The 19,432-nt window shown below is 45.7% G+C and overlaps 1 protein-coding gene across 3 annotated transcripts in view; it reads right to left on the bottom strand.

The window, feature by feature from the left end:
- The window catches only part of CDYL (chromodomain Y like), a 174,652-nt gene extending 155,915 nt beyond the window's left edge, over positions 1–18,737 (bottom strand). Inside the window, exon 1 of one of the 3 annotated variants that reach the window (XM_050789245.1) lies at positions 18,328–18,737. In XM_050789245.1, coding sequence (XP_050645202.1) covers positions 18,328–18,351 — 24 coding nt within the window. In that variant the 5' untranslated portion in view covers positions 18,352–18,737. The remainder of the gene's footprint in view (positions 1–18,327) is intronic. The other 2 variants (XM_050789243.1, XM_050789246.1) reach the window with 2 other exon arrangements.
- Positions 18,738–19,432: the final 695 nt, after the last annotated feature.

The following is a 19,432-nucleotide window of genomic DNA, read 5'->3' as shown; positions in this document are numbered from 1 at the left end:
AAATCAAGAAACGTTGTGCAAAACTTTCAAAAAGTTCCTAACAAAACATTCCTGAGAGAGAGGGGATACGAGTACGGGACATGCACCCCATGCTCTTCGATGCAATCCCTTCTGGCCATCTCAGGAAATCGTTCCAGCCCCTGTCCCTGCACTCTCTCTCTCTCCTGGCCCTCCCCTTCCCGAGCTCTTTCCCATCACACAACTACCATCACTCCTCTGTCTTTAAGCAAACAAACCCGGGAGCCTGCCCAGCACTCCCAGTTCTCTTTCCATGAAACCATTCCCAGGAGTCGCCCATAATCACCACCTCCAAATCCTCTCTTCCCATTCTTTCATGAGCCCATGCCAGACTCCAGTCTCCATACTCCACCAAAAGAGCTGCTGCCAAGTGGCCTCCACGCTGCCAAATCTAACAGCCAATTCTCAGTCCTCAGTAGCACCGAACACGGTGGGGCTCATTCCGTCCTTGAGGTTTTCTTCCAACGCACCACTATCTCTTGGTTCTCCTCCTCCTCTGGCCACATCTCTTCTCAGTCTCCTTTACTGTGTCTCTATCCCCCCCACGCTCTATGTGATGACGGCTACTGAGCCCCCAGGATTCAGACTTCACATCTCTTCTCTACTTATGCTTACCTCCTGGATGATTAAATGCACTCATGGCTCTAAGAACCAAGGATATTACATGGATAACTCCTAAAATTCTCTCCTGCCCTAAACTGTAATCCTATGTAGTTCACAGCTGCCCAGAACCTCCCGCTAGATGTCTAAAAGGAATCTCAAACTTGACACATCTAAAATCCAACTCCTAAATACCCACCCCCACCAGCCCTGCCTGGCAATAAAGTCAAAGCTGCGCCCTACACATTAACCCCCATCTCAGTAAATGGCAAGCCCATTCCAGGTACTCAACCCTAAAAACTCCAGGTCCCTTCCATTCCTTCTGATTCCCTGACATACGATATTCAATCCATGGGTGAATCCTGCTCAGCAATACCTTCAAAATATCCCCGAAATGCAATCAACTCCTCACCACCTCCCAATGCCACCGCCTGCATTTCAAACCACCACCCTCTTTTGCCTGGATTATTCTGCCAGGATTATTCTGCCAGCCTCCTAGTTGGTCTACTGGTTTCCTTTTTAGTCTCCCTCCAATTGCCCGGATAGCATCTGGCATAAACTTTAAAATAATTTAATGTTATTACATCATTCCTTCATGGCTTCCCATCTTACTACAAATAAAATTCAAAGTACTTCTTAGTACATCTATGAAGTCCTACAAGTACCCCCAACCTCATCCACCGTTCTCTCCCTTGGTTTCCAGAGACATTGGCCTCCTGTCGGCCTCACTCCAACCCTAGTCCCAAATGTCACCCTATCAATGAAGCTCTGATTGCTTCACCTAAAAATAACACCACCCCCACCAGCCACTAGCACTCCGATTCTCACTAGACTGTTGCCACCACTAGAATAAAAGCGACTTGAAGGTGGGCGGGCAGTGGCTTGAGCGGTCATGCCCGCTGCTATATCTCCGGTGCCACAGATTACTCCATGAATGTGATGCAGTACCAACCCCAGTCCAACAGGGTTTCTCACGTAATCAACATGATGATTCCAGGGTGTAGATGGAAGAGCACACCACCAAGAGGAGAGAAATTTGGCAGAAAAGAAGAACACAATGAAGATATTTGGAAGGATGAGTTTCCAAGACTTACGTAAAGCCATGCTAATCAAGCCAGCGTGGTATGATTCAGGAAAGACACGTACCAATTCAACGGAAGAAACTGCCCCACGCATGGATGGAAACATCTATGACAGAGGTAGCAAATAACGGGGAGAGATGATTTAATAAACAGTGACTATGGATTATCCACGTTTCAAAAATAAGTTGAACCCTAAGCTCAGGCTACACACTAAAAACAAACTATAGGTAGGTGAAAGTTCATACTGTAGAAAGCAAAATATTTAGATGAAAACACAGCAGACAATGATCTTGGGGTAGGAAGGATTTCTTAAACAAAAAACGAAATGAGAGAAGCCAGGCGCGGTGGCTGTAATCCCAGCGCTTTGGGAGGCCAAGGTGGGTAGATCACTTGAAGACAGGAGTTCAAGACCAGCCTGGCCAACACGGTGAAACCCTGTCTCCACTAAAAATACAAAAATTAGTCGGGCATGGTAGCATGTGCCTGTAGTCCCAGCTACTTTACTCGGGAAGCTGAGTCAGGAGAATTGCTTCAACAGGGAGGTGAAGGTTACAGTGAGCCAAGATCGCGCCACTGCACTCCAGCCTGGGCAAGAGAGAGACTCTGTCTCAAAAAAAAAAAAAAAAAAAAAAAACACACACACACACACATTGAAAGAAAAATCTGACTACATTAAAATGTCAGATTTCATTTGGCAAGTGAAATATAACTATATTATTCATTTTAAAAATGTTTTAAAAGGACGAAGCCATATATCAGAAGATATTTCCAATATATATAGTAGCGAAGATTAGAATCTATTACATACCAAGATCTCCAACAAATCAACAAGGAAAAGGCAAAATAAAAGTGATTCAATGATGTACAATGTTTTCATATAAAATTCTACAATTCCTGGCCAGGTGCGGTGGCTCATGCCTGTAATCCCAGCACTTTGGGAGGCCGAGGCGGGCAGATCACAAGTTCAGGAGATCGAGACCTTCCTGGTTAACACGGTGAAACCCCATCTCTACTAAAAATACAAAAAATTAGCCGGGTGTGGGGACGGGCGCCTGCAGTCCCAGCTACTCCGGAGGCTGAGGCAGGAGAATGGCGTGAACCCGGGAGTCGGAGCTTGCAGTGAGCTGAGATCGCGCCACTGCACTCCAGCCTGGGTGACAGAGAGAGACTCCACCTCAAAAAAAAAAAGAAAAAAAAGAAAAAAAAATTTATACAGTTCCTTCCTATTACCTCATATTTGTCTTCTGCTAAATATCATGTATACCATTCTATGTTTATGAAATAACTGTTACCTGTATGCATCCACTCTTCTATCTATATTTATGCAGACCTTTCTAGAATGATGGTCTTCTGTGGTTCGTAGCTGTTAGACCATGGATGCAGGGGATGGGATTTTTTTTTCTTTCTTCCTTTGACGTTTCTTTGCTCAGTAAACACGCACAGGGCCCTGACATTATGTATATCCCACACTAAAGTAATGAGACCACGTAAATGCTAGAAATTCAGAGAGCCTGCCTGCCAAGTGGATGTCAGCTAGGTCAAGCCAAGATGTCAGAGGCCAAACTCTCAGTTCAAAGCAGCTGTTGACAACAGAATATCCTCAGAACTTTCTTCTCTTTTAGGACTGCCCTCTGACACAGTGTTTTGAATATGCTCTATGGTGCCAAATCTTCACGCCCTAATTGAGAAACAGATTTTGACGTGAACTAAAGTATTTCCATACTAGAAGTCTAGAGAGCGAGGTTGATGATACATTGTAAATCAAAAGTGATTTCTCACACACAAAATGAAAGATCTTCGTTAAAAAAATTCATCACTAGGGCCCCGCCTTGTTCCCTCCACCTCACTGATTCTCAAACGTCCTGATTTCCGCATCTCTCTGAGCCTATGGAATCGGTTATACAATGAACAGCGCTATTGATGACAAAGATCATATGATGCTTTCTCGATTCTTAGGAATGTTAATGCTGGCCACGGTATATGAGTCTTCACGTTGGTTTTGGAAAGGTTCCTCCCTTAATGTATTCTCCAAAGACGTTACGCTTTGTTCTGTTTCTCTAAGAAACACTAATAACAGATGTTAAATCATCACTTTGTACCCATCTTTGGGGACTAAATACTCAAATTCTCTTCCAAAGTGAGCACTTGCTCATGTGTGTTGGACCAAATTTTCAGTTAGCCTACTTGGACAAATCCAATCTCTGATATTTTCTGTTTTTATCAGTGTTTTGTGCTTCATTACAGACATGTGCTTAACTTGAAATCGTTAATGACAGTCAAAAATTGCTATCCATGATGACGCATTAAATCCATTCTTCCTGCAAATTTGCTTAACCTCACACAAAGCTTATTAATTTTCTATCCTATCATTAGTTACTCATTTTTGGGTTCATACAAAAGATTTCCAAGGTGCTGTACACAGGAAACCTACTGGCTGCCTTTGAAATTACAGGTAATTAGCTGAGCCTTCCTATTCTACTTCTATAAGCTACATTAGAAAATGTCATTGCTTTAGTCACGCCTGCTCTATGTTCTGCTTAATGATCCCACGTATGATGACCAGGGGAAAAGGCAGATGAGGAACTCAAATGTCCGCCTACATTCCAAAAGAGCTTCAGAAATTATCCTAACTCAAGTCCTCATACCAAGAAAAATGAGGATTTTGCTGTTGTTGTTGTTGTTAAGGTCATTAGTATGTGTCTTGGAGAAAAATAACATCTAACGCTCTCAAGTAAACCCAAAACCATAGCAGTAACACCTCCTGAACTCTGACAAGCTTTTCTATAGCACGCGAAAGGTCACTTACACATCATATTAAGTCCCACTGTTAACTGCTCACTAAAAGTTTGTTAAGTAAAAAGCTGTCTTCATATTTAAAAGGTTTCACTAGTATTATATTATTTATAAACTCAAGGCTTTCAAATACCACCACCCTTAACAAACACAGGATGCTTATTGAAAGAGTAAATAGCTTCTTGCTAATACAGCATATACCCAAAAGAGATAACTGAGGAGAACAGCAAATCCTCGTATATGCTTGTTGCTTTTTCTTATCATTATCAACATCCACACACCACCAGTCTAGCAAAACCCTGACGGGATGATGTCCTCAATGATGTACGGCAGGAGAGAAAACCCATTCTCCAGCAAGGATGAACCACCCACAGGGAAGGGGAGCACACAGGCGTAAAGGGCAGTTTCGTGTCATCTGAAAGGCTATTTGTTTTAGAAAAACAGGAGGATTTTATTGTTCACCTCATGTCTTTCATTAAGAACAGGAAACTGCACTTCTCTGAATGGTTCAACTCCACATTACTCCATGGAGTGTTGAGGGGGCCCTACCCAGGGGCAGGTGAGAAGAGTAACCCCCAGAGTAGGTGGGTAAGAGCCAGATAGGGCCAAAGACACGAGAGCGAGGGAAACAGAGCAAAGCGATTTGGAAAGAACGCTGAATCCAGAGTTCAGGTACTGATTCTACAACCATTTTTAGTGGCAAGTGCTTCTGATGACATGGCCCCTCAAAAGCTCACAGCTCCTCAATGACTGTACTGGGCATTTAAGTTTGAATCACTGGAGTTCCTGCCCACCGGGATTGGGGTAGACGCCTAGGACAGGGAGGCTGCCAGGGCCAGGGAACCAGAAATAAAGCTGGTCCAGCAAGACAGATGTGGTGACGAGGGCCCACTGTGCCCAGAGATGCCACTACAAGACAGATGTGCAACTGAAAACCAGGAGCAGTCGGGCACGGCATATCACGTCTGTAATCTCAGCGCTTCAGGAGGCTGAAGAGCAGACTTCTTGAGCCCAGGAGTTTGAGACCAGCCTGGCCAACATGGCGAAACCCCGTATCTACTAAAAATACAAAAATTAGCCAGGCATGGTGGCGCACACCCATGGTCCCAGGTACTCAGGAGGCTGAAGTGGGCAGATCACCTGAGACCAGGAGACGGAGGCTGCAGTGAGTGGAGATCATGACCTTGCACTCCAGCCTGGGCAACAGAGCAAGACCCTGTCTCAAAAACAAACAAAAAACACGAAAACCAGGAACTTCTGCATGTAGCAGTATGGCTCGGCTATCCCTGGCACACAATGTAAAGCCAGGAGGAGCAGCACCTGGCCCACCATGTAGCTACAAGACAGGGAGGGCTCTAGCTCACACAGCTTCACCTTGAGGGACAGGGCCAAAGGAGGCTGGCCCACCTGGCACAATGGAGGAAGCAGCAACATCCTTCATCCCAGGACAGCAGAGCAAAGCCAGCGGGTGTCCCAACAGGTGGGGTGGGAAGGGGGCTGGCTGTTTCGCAGGCAGACCACAAATTCCAGAGAAACACGGGTCACTCTAGATACGAATTCCCCACTTCTGCTGCTGAATGGTGGTGGGGAAGCACAGAAAGGATGGGAATTTCCATCCTACTTACAGTTCCCATCCCAGTGACCCAGGAGACTGAGGGTTCAGGAATATGGTGGGGGAAGGGTGGTGTTACAATCTTTTGCGAGTTCCTGACCCACCTTCAGGACCTAGGGCACACTGACTTCCTTATTTGCCCCAAGGGTTCCTTTTCAAACTCTAAGGGAAGCTCTTTTCTTCAGAGAGAGACCTGCTCCACTACTAAAAAGCCCTTTTTCTTTTTTTGACAGAGTCTCTCTCTGTCACCGAGGCTGGAGTGCAGTGAGGCGATCTCAGCACACTGCTAACTCCGCCTCCCGCCTCCCAGGTTCAAGCGATTCTCCTGCCTCAGCCTCCCAAGTAGTTGCGACTACAGGCACTACCACGCTTGGTTAAATTTTTGTTATTTTTAGTAGAAAGGGGATTTTACCATGTTGGCCAGGCTGGTCTTGAACTCCTGGCCTCAACTGATCCTCCTGCCTTGGCCTCCCACAGTTCTAGGATTACCAGCGTCAGCCACTACACCCAGCCTGAAAGACTTCTTCAACAGTTCGCCAAACCCCAAGTCATGTCCCTTGCCCACTACAGAGCCGAGCCACTGGAGACCCAAACGAAGGACCCTGAACTTTCCTTTCAGTGGAATGATGACTATAAGACTCGACTCAGGGTGGTAATCCCAGCACTTTGTGAGGCCAAGGTGGGCAGATCAGTTGAGGTCAGGAGTTCGAGACCAGCACCCTGGCCAACATGGTGAAACCCCATCTCCACTAAAAATACAAAAATTAGCCAGGCGTGGTGGCGCACGCCTGTAGTCCCAGCTACTCAGGAGGCTGAGGCAGGAGAATTACTTGAACCGGGAGGCAGAGGTTGCAGTGAGCTGAGATCGCGACTTTGCACTCCAGCCTGGGCGACAGAGCGAGACTCTGTCTCAAAACAAAAAAACAAAAAAAAGACTTGAATTTCAGAGCAGCCTGTCCCCAGCCCCACCTTCATGTCTTTGGTCTCTCCCAGCTACCTTTCTGTCAAAGGTGAGGGGGCACTGTTGCCATGAAGCTGCCCAGCTCAGGACCACGATTTCTTTTCTGTTGACTTTCATCAGGTTCCCGGGCAAGCTGAATGTGTCTGGTCTCAGCACTGAACTTGTTCTGCCAAGGCACAAGCATGCGCTTCCACAGGACCTCATTTCCAGGATCTTTTCAACATCCTCTCTACAGTCACTGCAGCCTCTTCATTTTTAAGCAGCCCCAATCTAGAGCTACTTAGGAAGGACTGAGGAGTGCACATTTAGATACGTATCTAGCAACTGAATCAAGACTTTTTCAAAAAGCTCATTTATAAGCAAAAACCAGTGGTGCTGCAGGACGGCGTGCCAAATGATTCTGGGGGAAGTTTTCCTCATGTCGGCGCACTCTGAAGAAAGGGCACAACAAATCAGTCTAGCGAGCACCTCCCCTCAAACACACACCTACTTCTTTGCATCCCTAAAGGTGCTAATAAAATAATCACTCGCCTCTTGCTTTAAGTTCCAAAGCTCATCTGCATATGAGAGAGAAGTTAGAGGACTAAGAAGCCCAGAAGCTTGTCCTGCTGGGAGACTTGGCTACACCCTAGCTCACAGGCCTGAGGTGTAAGACGGTTGAAAACTTCCCTCTGGACCGTGCAGACGAAAAGCCAGGTAACATAAACACAAGTGGGCAGCCATTCTTCTGCTTCCAAGGCCAGAGCTCTGCAGAGCCACAGCAAGTGCAGAAGCCAGGGTCAAGAATCAGGACAGGAGGAATGAAGCCCCAACTCGAGGGACCTGGCAGATGGCTGAAAATCAGGTTAGAGGGACACAGCTGGACATGCAGGCAATAAAACTCAGGAAAGGGGGAGGAGAAAAAGGGTGGAAACTCCCTGGAAGACACGGACTTTTCCAAGGGTACTCTGGTCTAGCCCACAGACAGGGAGCAGTTACGAAGCAGATTGCTCCTCATTCCAACAGGGACCCTACAAATGCTCCCACAGCCAGCTCAAGGCAACAGCACCATCACTTTTTTAAAAGTACAGAGAATAAACAGGGAGACTCGAGACAAAAACTACGAGTACACCTTCCCTTGAATCCCTAGCAATAAGACGACTGCAGACAGAAAACAAGTAGTTTTTAATCTTTATTGGTGAAAAACAACTAGTAAAACAAGTTTTTTAAATCTTTTTTGAACTACTTAATTCAAATCTTATTTACATTTCACCAAATGAGCTAATGCCTCCTTCACCCAGCATCACTATGGAAGATAGCACGGTCCTCTGCTTCTGAAGCCGGAGGACACACACACAGCAAGAGACCAAGGGCACACAAGGCCACTGATCCACAGCTCAGCTTCCTGAAACATCATCCTGAATCAAGGATCCATGGACAAGAGTTCCTTGGTAAATATGTTTAAAATATTTCATATTGAATCCCAAAAATGGTATGGACTACATGGTTAACATCACAAAACAAGTAAGGTAACTTGAGATTTCAAACAACAGGTCAGGCTTGCAAAAGCCATTTCTTCCCCATTCCCAACTCCAGCTCCTTAGGAGAATACCTGCTGACGCCTCTGCTGTTAGGAGGACTTGGGTGGAAACGACCATAAAATTTGCATTTAAGTTTACCATAAAAGTAGACTTCCTTTTTTTCACTCACACTTACATAGCAACACTTTTTAAAAACCCTTCTTGAGGGAGGCTGAGGCAGGCAGATCACAAGGTCAGGAGATCGAGACCATCCTGGCTAACACGGTGAAACCTCGTCTCTACTAAAAAAAATACAAAAACTTAGCCGGGCATGGTTGCAGGCACCTGTGGTCCCAGCTACATGGGAGGCTGAGGCAGGAGAATGGCATGAACCTGGGAGGCGGAGCTTGCAGTGAGCGTAGATCGCGCCACTGCACCTCCAGCCTGGGCAACAGAGCAAGACTCCGTCTCAAAAAGAAAAAAAAAACCCTTCTTGATAGCTCTTCGTGACATACACCTTTTCTTTCATAAGCGTGCCCTTCACTTGCTCTAAGAGGTGCAGGACTGGCCCCACAGAGACTGTTACCCCAAGACTTGGAGTGTCATCACCAGCTACCCTCTTCAGCGAACTTCATGAGCAAACTTATTAACATCAACTCACCGGCCTCTGGCGGAGCCTTTTCCTTTACCAAATAACCTGTTTCTAACATGCTAAAGACGCCAGTTAAGTCCGAGTACATCATGCCTAAAGCAAATGTCAGCAGTCTCCAAGAGAGACCCAGAGCTGTCGTCCAGTGTGCATGGGGTGGTGGATCTTTTTGCAAACGAAGATGACTGTGTTTGTCCTGGTTCTCAGATACGCTAAAGAGCTGGGATGTCCACATTAGTTACAAGCTATTAATAAAATAAGAGAAGCTTCTGTGTGCGACTATGTGACGCCCCGAATTCCTCAACAGTAAACTACTAATGAAAAATGGGTACAGATGAAAAATGGATACATTTTAACCAAAGAACATTCATGATGTGCAGTCAACATTGTTGGGTTTTATCAACGAACACTAGGAAACTACCAACATAGAAAACGTCACATAGCAGAGGGCCTAATACAAATGAGACAAAAGGTAAATAAAACAAAAGACATTCTCGAAATATATCGAAGCTGACTTCTCCCCAAAAAAGAAAGTATACTATACAGTCACACGTTGCTTAACTACGGTGATATGTTCTGAGAAATGCGTTGTTAGGCAATTTCACTGTTGTGCGAACCTCACCGAGTGAACTTACACAAACCTCAATGTTGTAGCCTACTACACACCTAGGCTGTATGGTAGAGCCTATTGCTCCCAGGTTACAAACCTGTACAGATGTTACTGCACTGAATACTGCAGGCAATGATAACACAACAGTAAGGACTTGTGTATTAGTCCATTCTCACACTGTTAATAAAGACAAAACCAAGACCGGGTAACTTATAAAGGAAATAAGTTTAATTAACTCAGTTCCACATGGCTTTGGGGGGTGGCTCACAATCATGGAGACAGGTGAATGAGGAGCAAGGTCACATCTTACATGGTGGCAGGTAAGAGAGTTTGTGCAGGGCAACTTCTCTTTATCAAACCATGAGATCTCATGAGACTTACTATCAGGAGAACAGCACGGGAAAGACCCACTCCACGATTCAGCTACCTCCCACAGGGTCCCTCCCATGATACGTGGGAATTATGGGAGCTACAGTTCAAAATGAGATTTGAGGACACAGCCAAACCATATCAACTTGTATATCTAAACATAGAAAAGGTACAGTAAAAATGTGGTATTATAATCTTATGGGACCACCATCGTAAGACCAAAGTATCATTATGTGGTACAAGATTATATATCAAGGCAGACAGAACAAAGATGTTGAACATTTTGCTTCAGAAGCAACTGTGTTATAACTATTATAATCCATTTCCATAAACAGTCGCCTTGAAATCTACTGTTTTGCATTTTCAGTATCATTAGGTAAATCTCAAGTGTTGGTTCAAACCCTCAATCCCTGCTCATGCCACAAATTCCAAATCAAGCAGATTTCTTCAGATTCTGGCAATAAAAGCAAACATTACTCCAAAGGGCCCTCTCATTACAAATTAACTAGATCTTTAATAAAATATAACTCTCATTAAGAGTGATACTACATAGCACTTGTAGGAAACCAGCAAAACATTCCAACTGCCCCCAACCCAAAATGATGACTAAATCATAAAAATGGAAAAACACCAAAGACTTAAAAAATGAATTGCAGATTAGGTAAAAACTCACCAGAATATTTCAAAGAAAAAAAACGTAATTACTGAAAATTAAAACTCAATGGTTGAATAAAATGGCAGATTAAACACAGCTCATTAGTAAACTATAGTTTAGATCCAAGGAAATACCTAAAATGCAGCACATAAAAAGAAAATAAAACACAAACAAGGAGATGGAAATGAAAGGGTAAAAGACAAGGAAGAGAGAATGAAATGATCCAATAGATGTCTACTTGGAATTTCAGACGAGTACAGAGAAGCAGTATTTGAAGACAAATTGGCCAAATTCATTTTCGAACTGATGAGGCACAAATTCAAAAAGCAGCACAACATATACCCACCTAAAAAAAAAAAAATCACACAAAATACACTGTTGTATTAAACTAGAGGAAACCAAAGTCAAAGAGATGATCTCAAGAACAACCAGAGACAGAAGACAGATCTCCTAGAAAGTGTCTACACCTACGCTGACAACAGTCTCAGCCAGGTACAGAGGCTCTCCCCTGTAATCCAAGCGCTCTGGGAGGCTGAGGCAGGTGAATCACTTGATGTCAGGAGTTCGAGACCAGCCTGGCCAACATGGTGAAACCCCATCTCTACTAAAAACACAAAAATCAGCCAGGCGTGGTGGTGCACGCCTATAATCCCAGCTACCTGAAAGGCTGAGGCAGGAGAATCACTTGAACCAGGGACGCAGAGGCTGCAGTGAGCCGAGATCATGCCACTGCACTCCAGCCTGGGCGACAACAGTGAAACTCCATCTCAAAAAAAAAAAGTCTCAAGAATAGTGCAAAGGCAAGGCAGAAGACAATGGAGCACCATCTTCAGAATGAGAGGAAAGAAATGAACCAATTAACCAGTTTTATCTGAAATACTATTCTCTTTCAAAAATGATGGCAAAATAAAGACATGTCCAGATAATTAAAAAAAAAAACAAAAAACCTAGAAACTTTTCCATCCATAGACCTTCACTAAAGAAATCTCTAAAGGATACACTTAAGAAAAAAAAGAAAATCCCAGAAGGAAGTTCTGAGATATAAAATGGATGATCTGATTGAAGAAACTGGTGAAAAAACTACTAAAGTCATAGGTGAATCTAAAGAAAGGCTGTATAAAATAATAATATTCTATTTGATGAGGGTTTTTTCATGGGCAATAAGAAAGCAGTAGCATGTGAGTTCAGGAATGCACCAGGGTTCAAGGATTGTAAAATCTTCACATTGTCAGAAGTGCCATTAAATATTGACTATCTTTAGACTTCATGTATGCATAGTTGCAAAATTAGTCACTTAAAGACTAGAAACAGTATACGACTTCTAAACCCAATCAGTGAGGTTTTAATATGGTTTTACTGCAGGTTGTGGCAGAGGACAGTTCGACAAAACTAATGTCAAAGTGGTCCATGGAGGACAGCCACAGTTAAGTCTTAGTTCAAAGGTCTCAATGCTGTTTTTAATACTTGCTTTGGGTCCTATATCCATCTAAGAATCAGATGAAAGCTCTTGATTCTCTCCCCCCTGAAATATGGTCATATGTACTTGTACAAATTTTCATAAAATTCTAGTTGAGGTTGTAACTGGATTTAAAGTCATATCTAGACTTGTAATAGGCCCTCCCCAGACTTCCTGGAGAACATGAACCCCAAAACCTTGCCCAGCTTAAAAGGCTGAAGAGAATTAAGTTTGTGTGGGAAACAGTGAAATTCTCCATTCTAGAGTTGAAACCATGTAAGGAGCTGAGGAACAAAATGTAAAAGGAACAGCAAGAGGCATGATGCTTAGGGGAGGAGGAACCTGGAGGTAAGCAAGGAGTCAGGAATGGAGACTCATTCCTGTAATTCACTCTTCCATTAAAGTAACTCAACAATTATGCAACGATTGCAATATTTTGAGCTGTGGAAAATAATGACCAGAAAATGAATCTGAGCTTTAAAGCACTTCCATTCTAGTGGACAAACACGCCAGGCAATCAAGACAGAAAACAGAAATTACAACACCTTTAGCTAACTACTTGATGTTTGTAATATTCCCTTCCCGGAATTACTCAGCTAACAACTAGCAGTGGGTCAAGGAGCCTGCAGAAAGCAACAGTATGGTCCACTTAGAGCTCCTCTTCTGCCAGGCAGATCCCCAATCCACCCCCACCCACCTCCACGCATAGCCTAAGGGTCTGAAACACAGAAGGGTGTATCCAGAGGCTCCTAAATCCACCGGCATTCCAAAAAGAAGCTTCTCGGAACATAAGATTCCGGTCTCCATCCAAACACTGAACATTACAATCTCATGGTTTGGGTTCAAGAATCTGAATTGAAAAAAGACCCCAGGCTGGTCCTGTTCCACCTAGGAGTGCTCACAATATAAAAACTATCACTCCTTATTTACAAAAAAATTCATTTCAGACCTGGCTTTGTGAATCACAGTTATCCAAAACTGTGAACCAGAACAATGCGAAGAAAGTGTTGCCTACATACCATGAAAATATTCTCCGTGGTTAAAATCATTACAGAGCACGAGGGAAAAGTCTATGATTCTTAGATATCACAGCAAGAATGAAAACACACTATTCTGGTACACAGGAATTGAAAGTAGCTCAAAGGAAGAGCACATGGGAGGTCTCCACACTGTTGCTGGGGCAAATGAATAAATAATATTCTCAGCAACTCACAGGAAAAAGAGCATTTAAGATAGGCTATTTATTTTCAAAACACACACGCACGTTTGACCTCACTGCCTCACTATCAACTCCGGAAGTCAAATGAACTCTTTTGCTTTCCTAATTTTGGTGATCCCAATCTTTTCAGACAGCGACACCACATACAACATATGCTGACTTAGCTTGGCCAACATCCATGAAAGGTGTCCTGGTCTCTGCGACTTCCATTTGAACTACAGATTGAGACTTTATTCATAACTGCTTTCGGTCAACATAAGTAAAAGCCTTGTGGTGCACAGGAGAAAGCAGGAATCTTATCCCAAAGTAGGAAGAAAGATTCCAAGGACCTACCTTCCCCTGCAAATCCTGATCATCCCTTCAAACTAACCAACTTTAAAACAATTTTCTACACACCAGATACGAGTTCGTTCTTAAAAGCTTACTTCCATTTTTGAAAATGAAAATATAAATATTCTCTCAGAAGGTCAAGACTAATCATTGAGAACTTGTTAAAATTTAAATTAACTATTACAGGAGTTCTCAAGGGAATAACTCCACATCTACTGAGGAAAAAAGGAATTATTAAGACATACAAATAAAGAGAATGCTTATTCCATTTTACTACAGCACACGTTCCTTATTCGGTCCCACATGAACAAAGTCTTATGGTGGTTACCTGACTGCTAGATAAATTAAGGTCCTCTTGACCTCACAGCTTTCTCTGGTGATATAATCAATTTATAGAATATTTTCAAATCCTAAATCTTTAAGAAGGGAAAACAGGTTTGGTTTCATGGTTTGAGAGTTGGGTGCTTTTTTTCCTCTTTAAAAATGGAAAATGTTTTTTAGTATTGCTTTTACATACTAATGCCATTTAAGCCTCAATTATTTAGTTATCATCCTCCCTATTTTACTGATGAGAAAGTTTAGGATAGATAGTTAAGACAAGTACAAGACAAGTTACTTAACAAGCTTCTAAGAACAAGGGAAGGCCAGGTGCAGTGATTCATGCCTGTAATCCCAGCACTTTGGAAGGCCAAGGTGGGCAGATAACTTGAGGCCAGGAGTTTGAGACCAGCCTGGCCCACATAGTTAAACCTTGTCTCTACTAAAAATACAAAACATTAGCTGGGGAGCGGGGGAGGGTGCACGTCTGTAATCACAGCTACTCGGGAGGCTGAGGCATGAGAATAGCTTGAACCCGGGAGGCAAAGGTTGTAGTGAGTGGATATCAAACCACTGCACATCAGCCTGGGAGATAGAGCAAGACTCTGTCTCCAGAAAAAAAGAAAGAAAGAAAGAAAGAAAGAGACAGAGGAAGGGAGGGAGGGAGGAAAGCAGGGAAGAATACCACCCAGATCTTCTAGCTCTAAGTCTAGAGCTGGGATGAAAGTTAGAAATACTGTCTAACGTCCACATATCCCCAACCCTTGAGTAAACGCAGGTTCCTAAACAGACTATGACAGCTGATCACCTACAGCAGCGTTTAACAAACAACGTACAGGGCAAAGCCAGCCCACTGCCTATTTTTGTGGAACCTACAAGTTAGGAATCATTTTTACATTTTTAAGTGATTGGGAAAAAAAACAAATGTGTATTTCATGACACATAAAAATGATATAAAATATACTAAATGAATTTTACTATCCATAAGCAGTTTGAGACACCGTGCACATTCATACAGGAGTCTACGACTGCTTTTGCACTACATGAAGTGAGCTGAGTGGTTGCAACAAAGACCATAACATAACCTACAAGTCTAAAATATGTATCATATGGCCCTTTACATTAGAAGAGTGATGTAAAGGATGTTTGTCTTTTTGTGAAAACTATGAAGTTCTAACCCATGCCGCATCAAAAATTTGTTTTTCTTCAATCTGAGCTGCTGGAAAAGCAGGGAGTAAATCTATTCTATCTTTCAACTAATAGTAACTCTTCAAATTTTGCAAGACTCATGCTCTATACATCTTTTCCAGGATCTGTTCCTTTATTTTTTGTCCACAAAGTCTAGTTTCAATACCCATTTAAACATTTACTAAAGTCCTATTACTACATACCAGGTTCCATGCTAAGTATTGGAGACATTTCTTTTAGGCGAGAAAACCAAGGCTCAGCAGTTGGGTAACTCACCCAAGTTCCCAAAGTTACTGCAGACCTGCCCTCCTACCAGACCATGTGAGTTCAAAGAAGCAAGACCTTGCATTTCCTCCTGTCAATACATCCCTCTAGATTCGTGGAGCTTGAGGCCAAATATAAAACTTCTATTTCAGTTTAGGCAGAAATGGACAAAACAAGGCAACTAACATCCCTTGACTTGGCCACAAAAAGTATCTTAGTGTCTTTCCCAGCCTTCTCAGACGATCGTGTTCATTTACAATTGCGTATCACTTCTGCCCTACAAATAATACCGCCTTTATGAAAACAATACAACTATACCTTTAGAAACAAAACCAGGTTTCAGGGAGGCATTTTAAGCCAGTTACAATACAATCATCATCACTTACTGGGTGCTTGCCATGGGAATTTTAGGGTGGGCTTTACTTATGTTCTCATTTAAACTTCATAGCTCTATAAGGGAAACACTGATCCCAATTTCACAGATGAGGAAACTGAGCTTTCAAGACTAATTTACCCAAGCTGACAGAGTTGGAAGTCACTAACTGGGTTGTCTGACTCCAAATCTAGGCTCTCAACTGCTATGCAAAACTTTCAATGTCAACTTTCAACGGTAACATAGTCACAGTGTTCAACGGTAACACAGTCACAGTGTTCAACGGTAACACAGTCACAGTGTTCAACGGTAACACAGTCACAGTGTTCAACGGTAACACAGTCACAGTGTTGCCTACAAGTAAAAGTTAAAAATTTTGCCTTGAGAGATACTGACCACTACATATTTACTACACATACTTAAATTTATCACCTGTACTATACTTCTATAGTACCTTTTTCCAAAACTAAAATAAAACCCAGAATCAGAAGTTCAATTGTGCAGGTGTATCATTTCTTTGCAATATACTTACTTCCTCCCCAATAGACACTCCTTGAAAGCATGAACCATTCTCATACCTCAATATTTCCCTGTGAAACCTCCATATGGCAAGCATTCAATAAACGTTATATGAACACAGACTTAGTACAAAATGTTACTCATTAATGACTTCTGTTAAGAATAGAAACCTGAATATACAGAATAAGCACAGAAGGAACTAACCTTAGTTCATAATGTCCTGGTGTGAAACGTGCTGTCTTCAGAATCATTCTTATACACATAGGATACAACTTACGTATAAGGTACTACTCTCATCCACTGATGGAACTGATTATGTAATTATACTCATAAATGCAAATGCCAAGCGTGAACGCTCATGACTAAACAACCAAAGAATGATCTAATGTAGAAACTAAAATCCCCCATATCCTCATGCTATGTACTTCCCCCCTGTACAGACTTCACCTGGAGGACCTCAACCTCAAACATCCCAGCCTCTATTTCTGTGTCTTCCAGACAGACACCACTTTCCTTCCTAGAAGGAAAGCTCCTTGAGAACAGGGAGATTTTTCTTCTTTTACATCCTCAAATGACCTCAAACAGTATCCTGAATACAGTGGGGCACAGCTAATGTGTAAAATGGTTGAAAAGAATGGAACATTTCCAGTACCAGCTAAGGTATACTGACCACATACAATGTAAGGAGAAGCAACAACCTTACCCTTAATTCTACAGAAGGCAGCTTCCTCCTGAGAACTTTTGCAAACACTTGCTCTTAAAAAGCACCAAAAAAGTTGCCAGAAGACTAATATCGCAGACAACAAAGCTCTACTCTATGCCAACAGCAATAATACGCCCATAAGAGAAGACAACCGACAGGATCCCTGGGGCCACAGGGCTCTACTTGTTATAGATGTTTCCTTTAGTCCCTCAACACCCGGGTCCCTAAACGCATCATAAAGGTGACTCTAGAGAGTCCTCCCAAGTTTTAAGTCTCTCAGGAACTTATTTATAAATACATGTGAAACCAGACAATCATTTACCCAGAAGAACAGAAAGCCTTCCAAACTTCTGTACTCCCAGGAAGTCTACTTTGAAATACGTCAAAAGAAGTTACATGGAGACATACAAAACATGTCTTAACGATCCAAATTGGTAACTCTCAAACTGGAAGCTGGTTTAAATCCATCGACCATAACTTACAGTTCTGGCTATGCCCTTCTCATTTGCAACGCTGCGGCGCAAATGAATGACGGTGTATCAGCGTTAAATTTAAATTTCCTGGCTCTGGCCACAACGCTAACCTAATTAAAGCATGTGGTCAACGTTTAGCATTTTCGGTGCGAGATTTTGCATCGCTTTGGCGAACAGCAAAGTCGAAAGCGTTTGCACTGGTCTTCTCCCCGCCACCCCCCGACCGGGGGCAAAACCCTCTCGCAAATGCTTTATTAAATGGTCAAGAACCCCCCCCACCCCACCCCCGCACCGCCCACGGTCCCCGCCGAGCGGCAACGGGGGCTCCACTTCCATGATCCACGCCAAAAGCACTTTGAGCTCAGTCTGAGCAAGTGACTTGTGTCAGCACCACTTCCCCACGGCCGGGACCCCCCCCCCACCCTACGCCCGGCAACTTCAGGACCCCCCGGCCGGGGCCCCTCGGAGCGAAGGCTCGGGCTCCCTTCACACACATTTCCCGTCCAGCAAACTGCGGCCGCGGCGGGGGAGGGGACGCGGCGGGCGCGGGCGGCGAGCGGGGCCGTCGGGCGGCACGGCCGGGCCGGGAGGGGCGGCGGGCGGGGGGCGGCCCGAGGCCGGGGGGAGGGGAGGTACCTCGTACAGCTCCTCGGAAGCCATGGTGGGCGGCGGAGTTGCGGGCGGGAGGGGCAGGGTCGGGGCGGGCGCGGGCGCCGGCGCCGGGCGGCCGACACTTTGTTTCAGTTGGGTCCTGCGTGGCCTGCGCTTCCTGCTCCCGCGGCCGGCCGGGCGCTGGGCACGGACGAGCCTCTCGCACTCCGCGGCCAGTGCGGGCCGGCGGCGCGGCGGGGTTGTGCGCAGGAGCAGCTGCGCAACGCGCCCTGGGCGCCCCGCGCTCACTCCCCGGCGGGCCGGCTCGGGCTCGGGCTCATCGCGCCCCGCCGCGGGGCCGGGCGGGCTGGGGCGGGCGCGGCGGCGTGCGGGCGGCGCGGCCGGATCGCGGCTCCCCTCTCCGGTGTAGTGCAGAAAGCTTCCTACTTGCGACCAAAAAACCTGCCCCGGCTACTGAGCATGCCCAGTGCGGCCGCCCGGCCCGGCGGAGCCGCGCTCCCGCGCTCCGGGTTTTCGGGCCGCCCGCGCGGGAGGGGCGGGGCGGCGGCGGGGCGGGGCAGCCGAGGGGAGCAGTGGGCTCCACTCGGGGCCGAGGCGGGCGGCCGGCGGGGCCGGGAGCGAGCCGGCAGGAAGGGGAGGAGCGGGGCCGCGGGGGCGGGGCCGCGAGCGCGGGGGCGGGGGGTAGTGGGCGGGGCTCCGACTTCCCCAGTCCCGCTCGCGGGGTCGGCTTGGCCCGCGGCACCGCCCCCCGGCCCTACTCGACGTGGGCGCTCGCGGCCTGGCCCGGGGCAGGCGGGGCCCGGACCTCGAAGTTCGAGGCGCAGGGTGGTCGTGCACACCGGGACGGGCAGCGACGGACCCGAGATGAGGCAGGGGACCGTGCGAGCGAGCCGGACCGCGTCTGGAGCCCACCGCCCCGACGGCGGTCTACCGCGCGCCTCCCTCCAGGAGGAGCCCAAAGAGGCGGCCTCCGAGCGCCCGCCCGTCCGGGGCCGGGCCAGCCCGCAGAGGGCCGGCGGCGTGGCCAGGTGGAGCACCCACCCTAGCCCGTGCCCGCCCCGCCGGCCGCCGCCAAGACCCGGAGCCCGGGCCGCGCGCCCCGCGGGGTGGCCCGGCGCGCTCCGGCTGG

The sequence above is a fragment of the Macaca thibetana genome, chromosome 4 (genome assembly GCF_024542745.1).
Source record: "Macaca thibetana thibetana isolate TM-01 chromosome 4, ASM2454274v1, whole genome shotgun sequence".
NCBI lineage: Eukaryota > Metazoa > Chordata > Mammalia > Primates > Cercopithecidae > Macaca > Macaca thibetana.
Note: the sequence above shows the minus strand (reverse complement) of the source record. Positions and strands in the feature narration are given on the sequence as shown.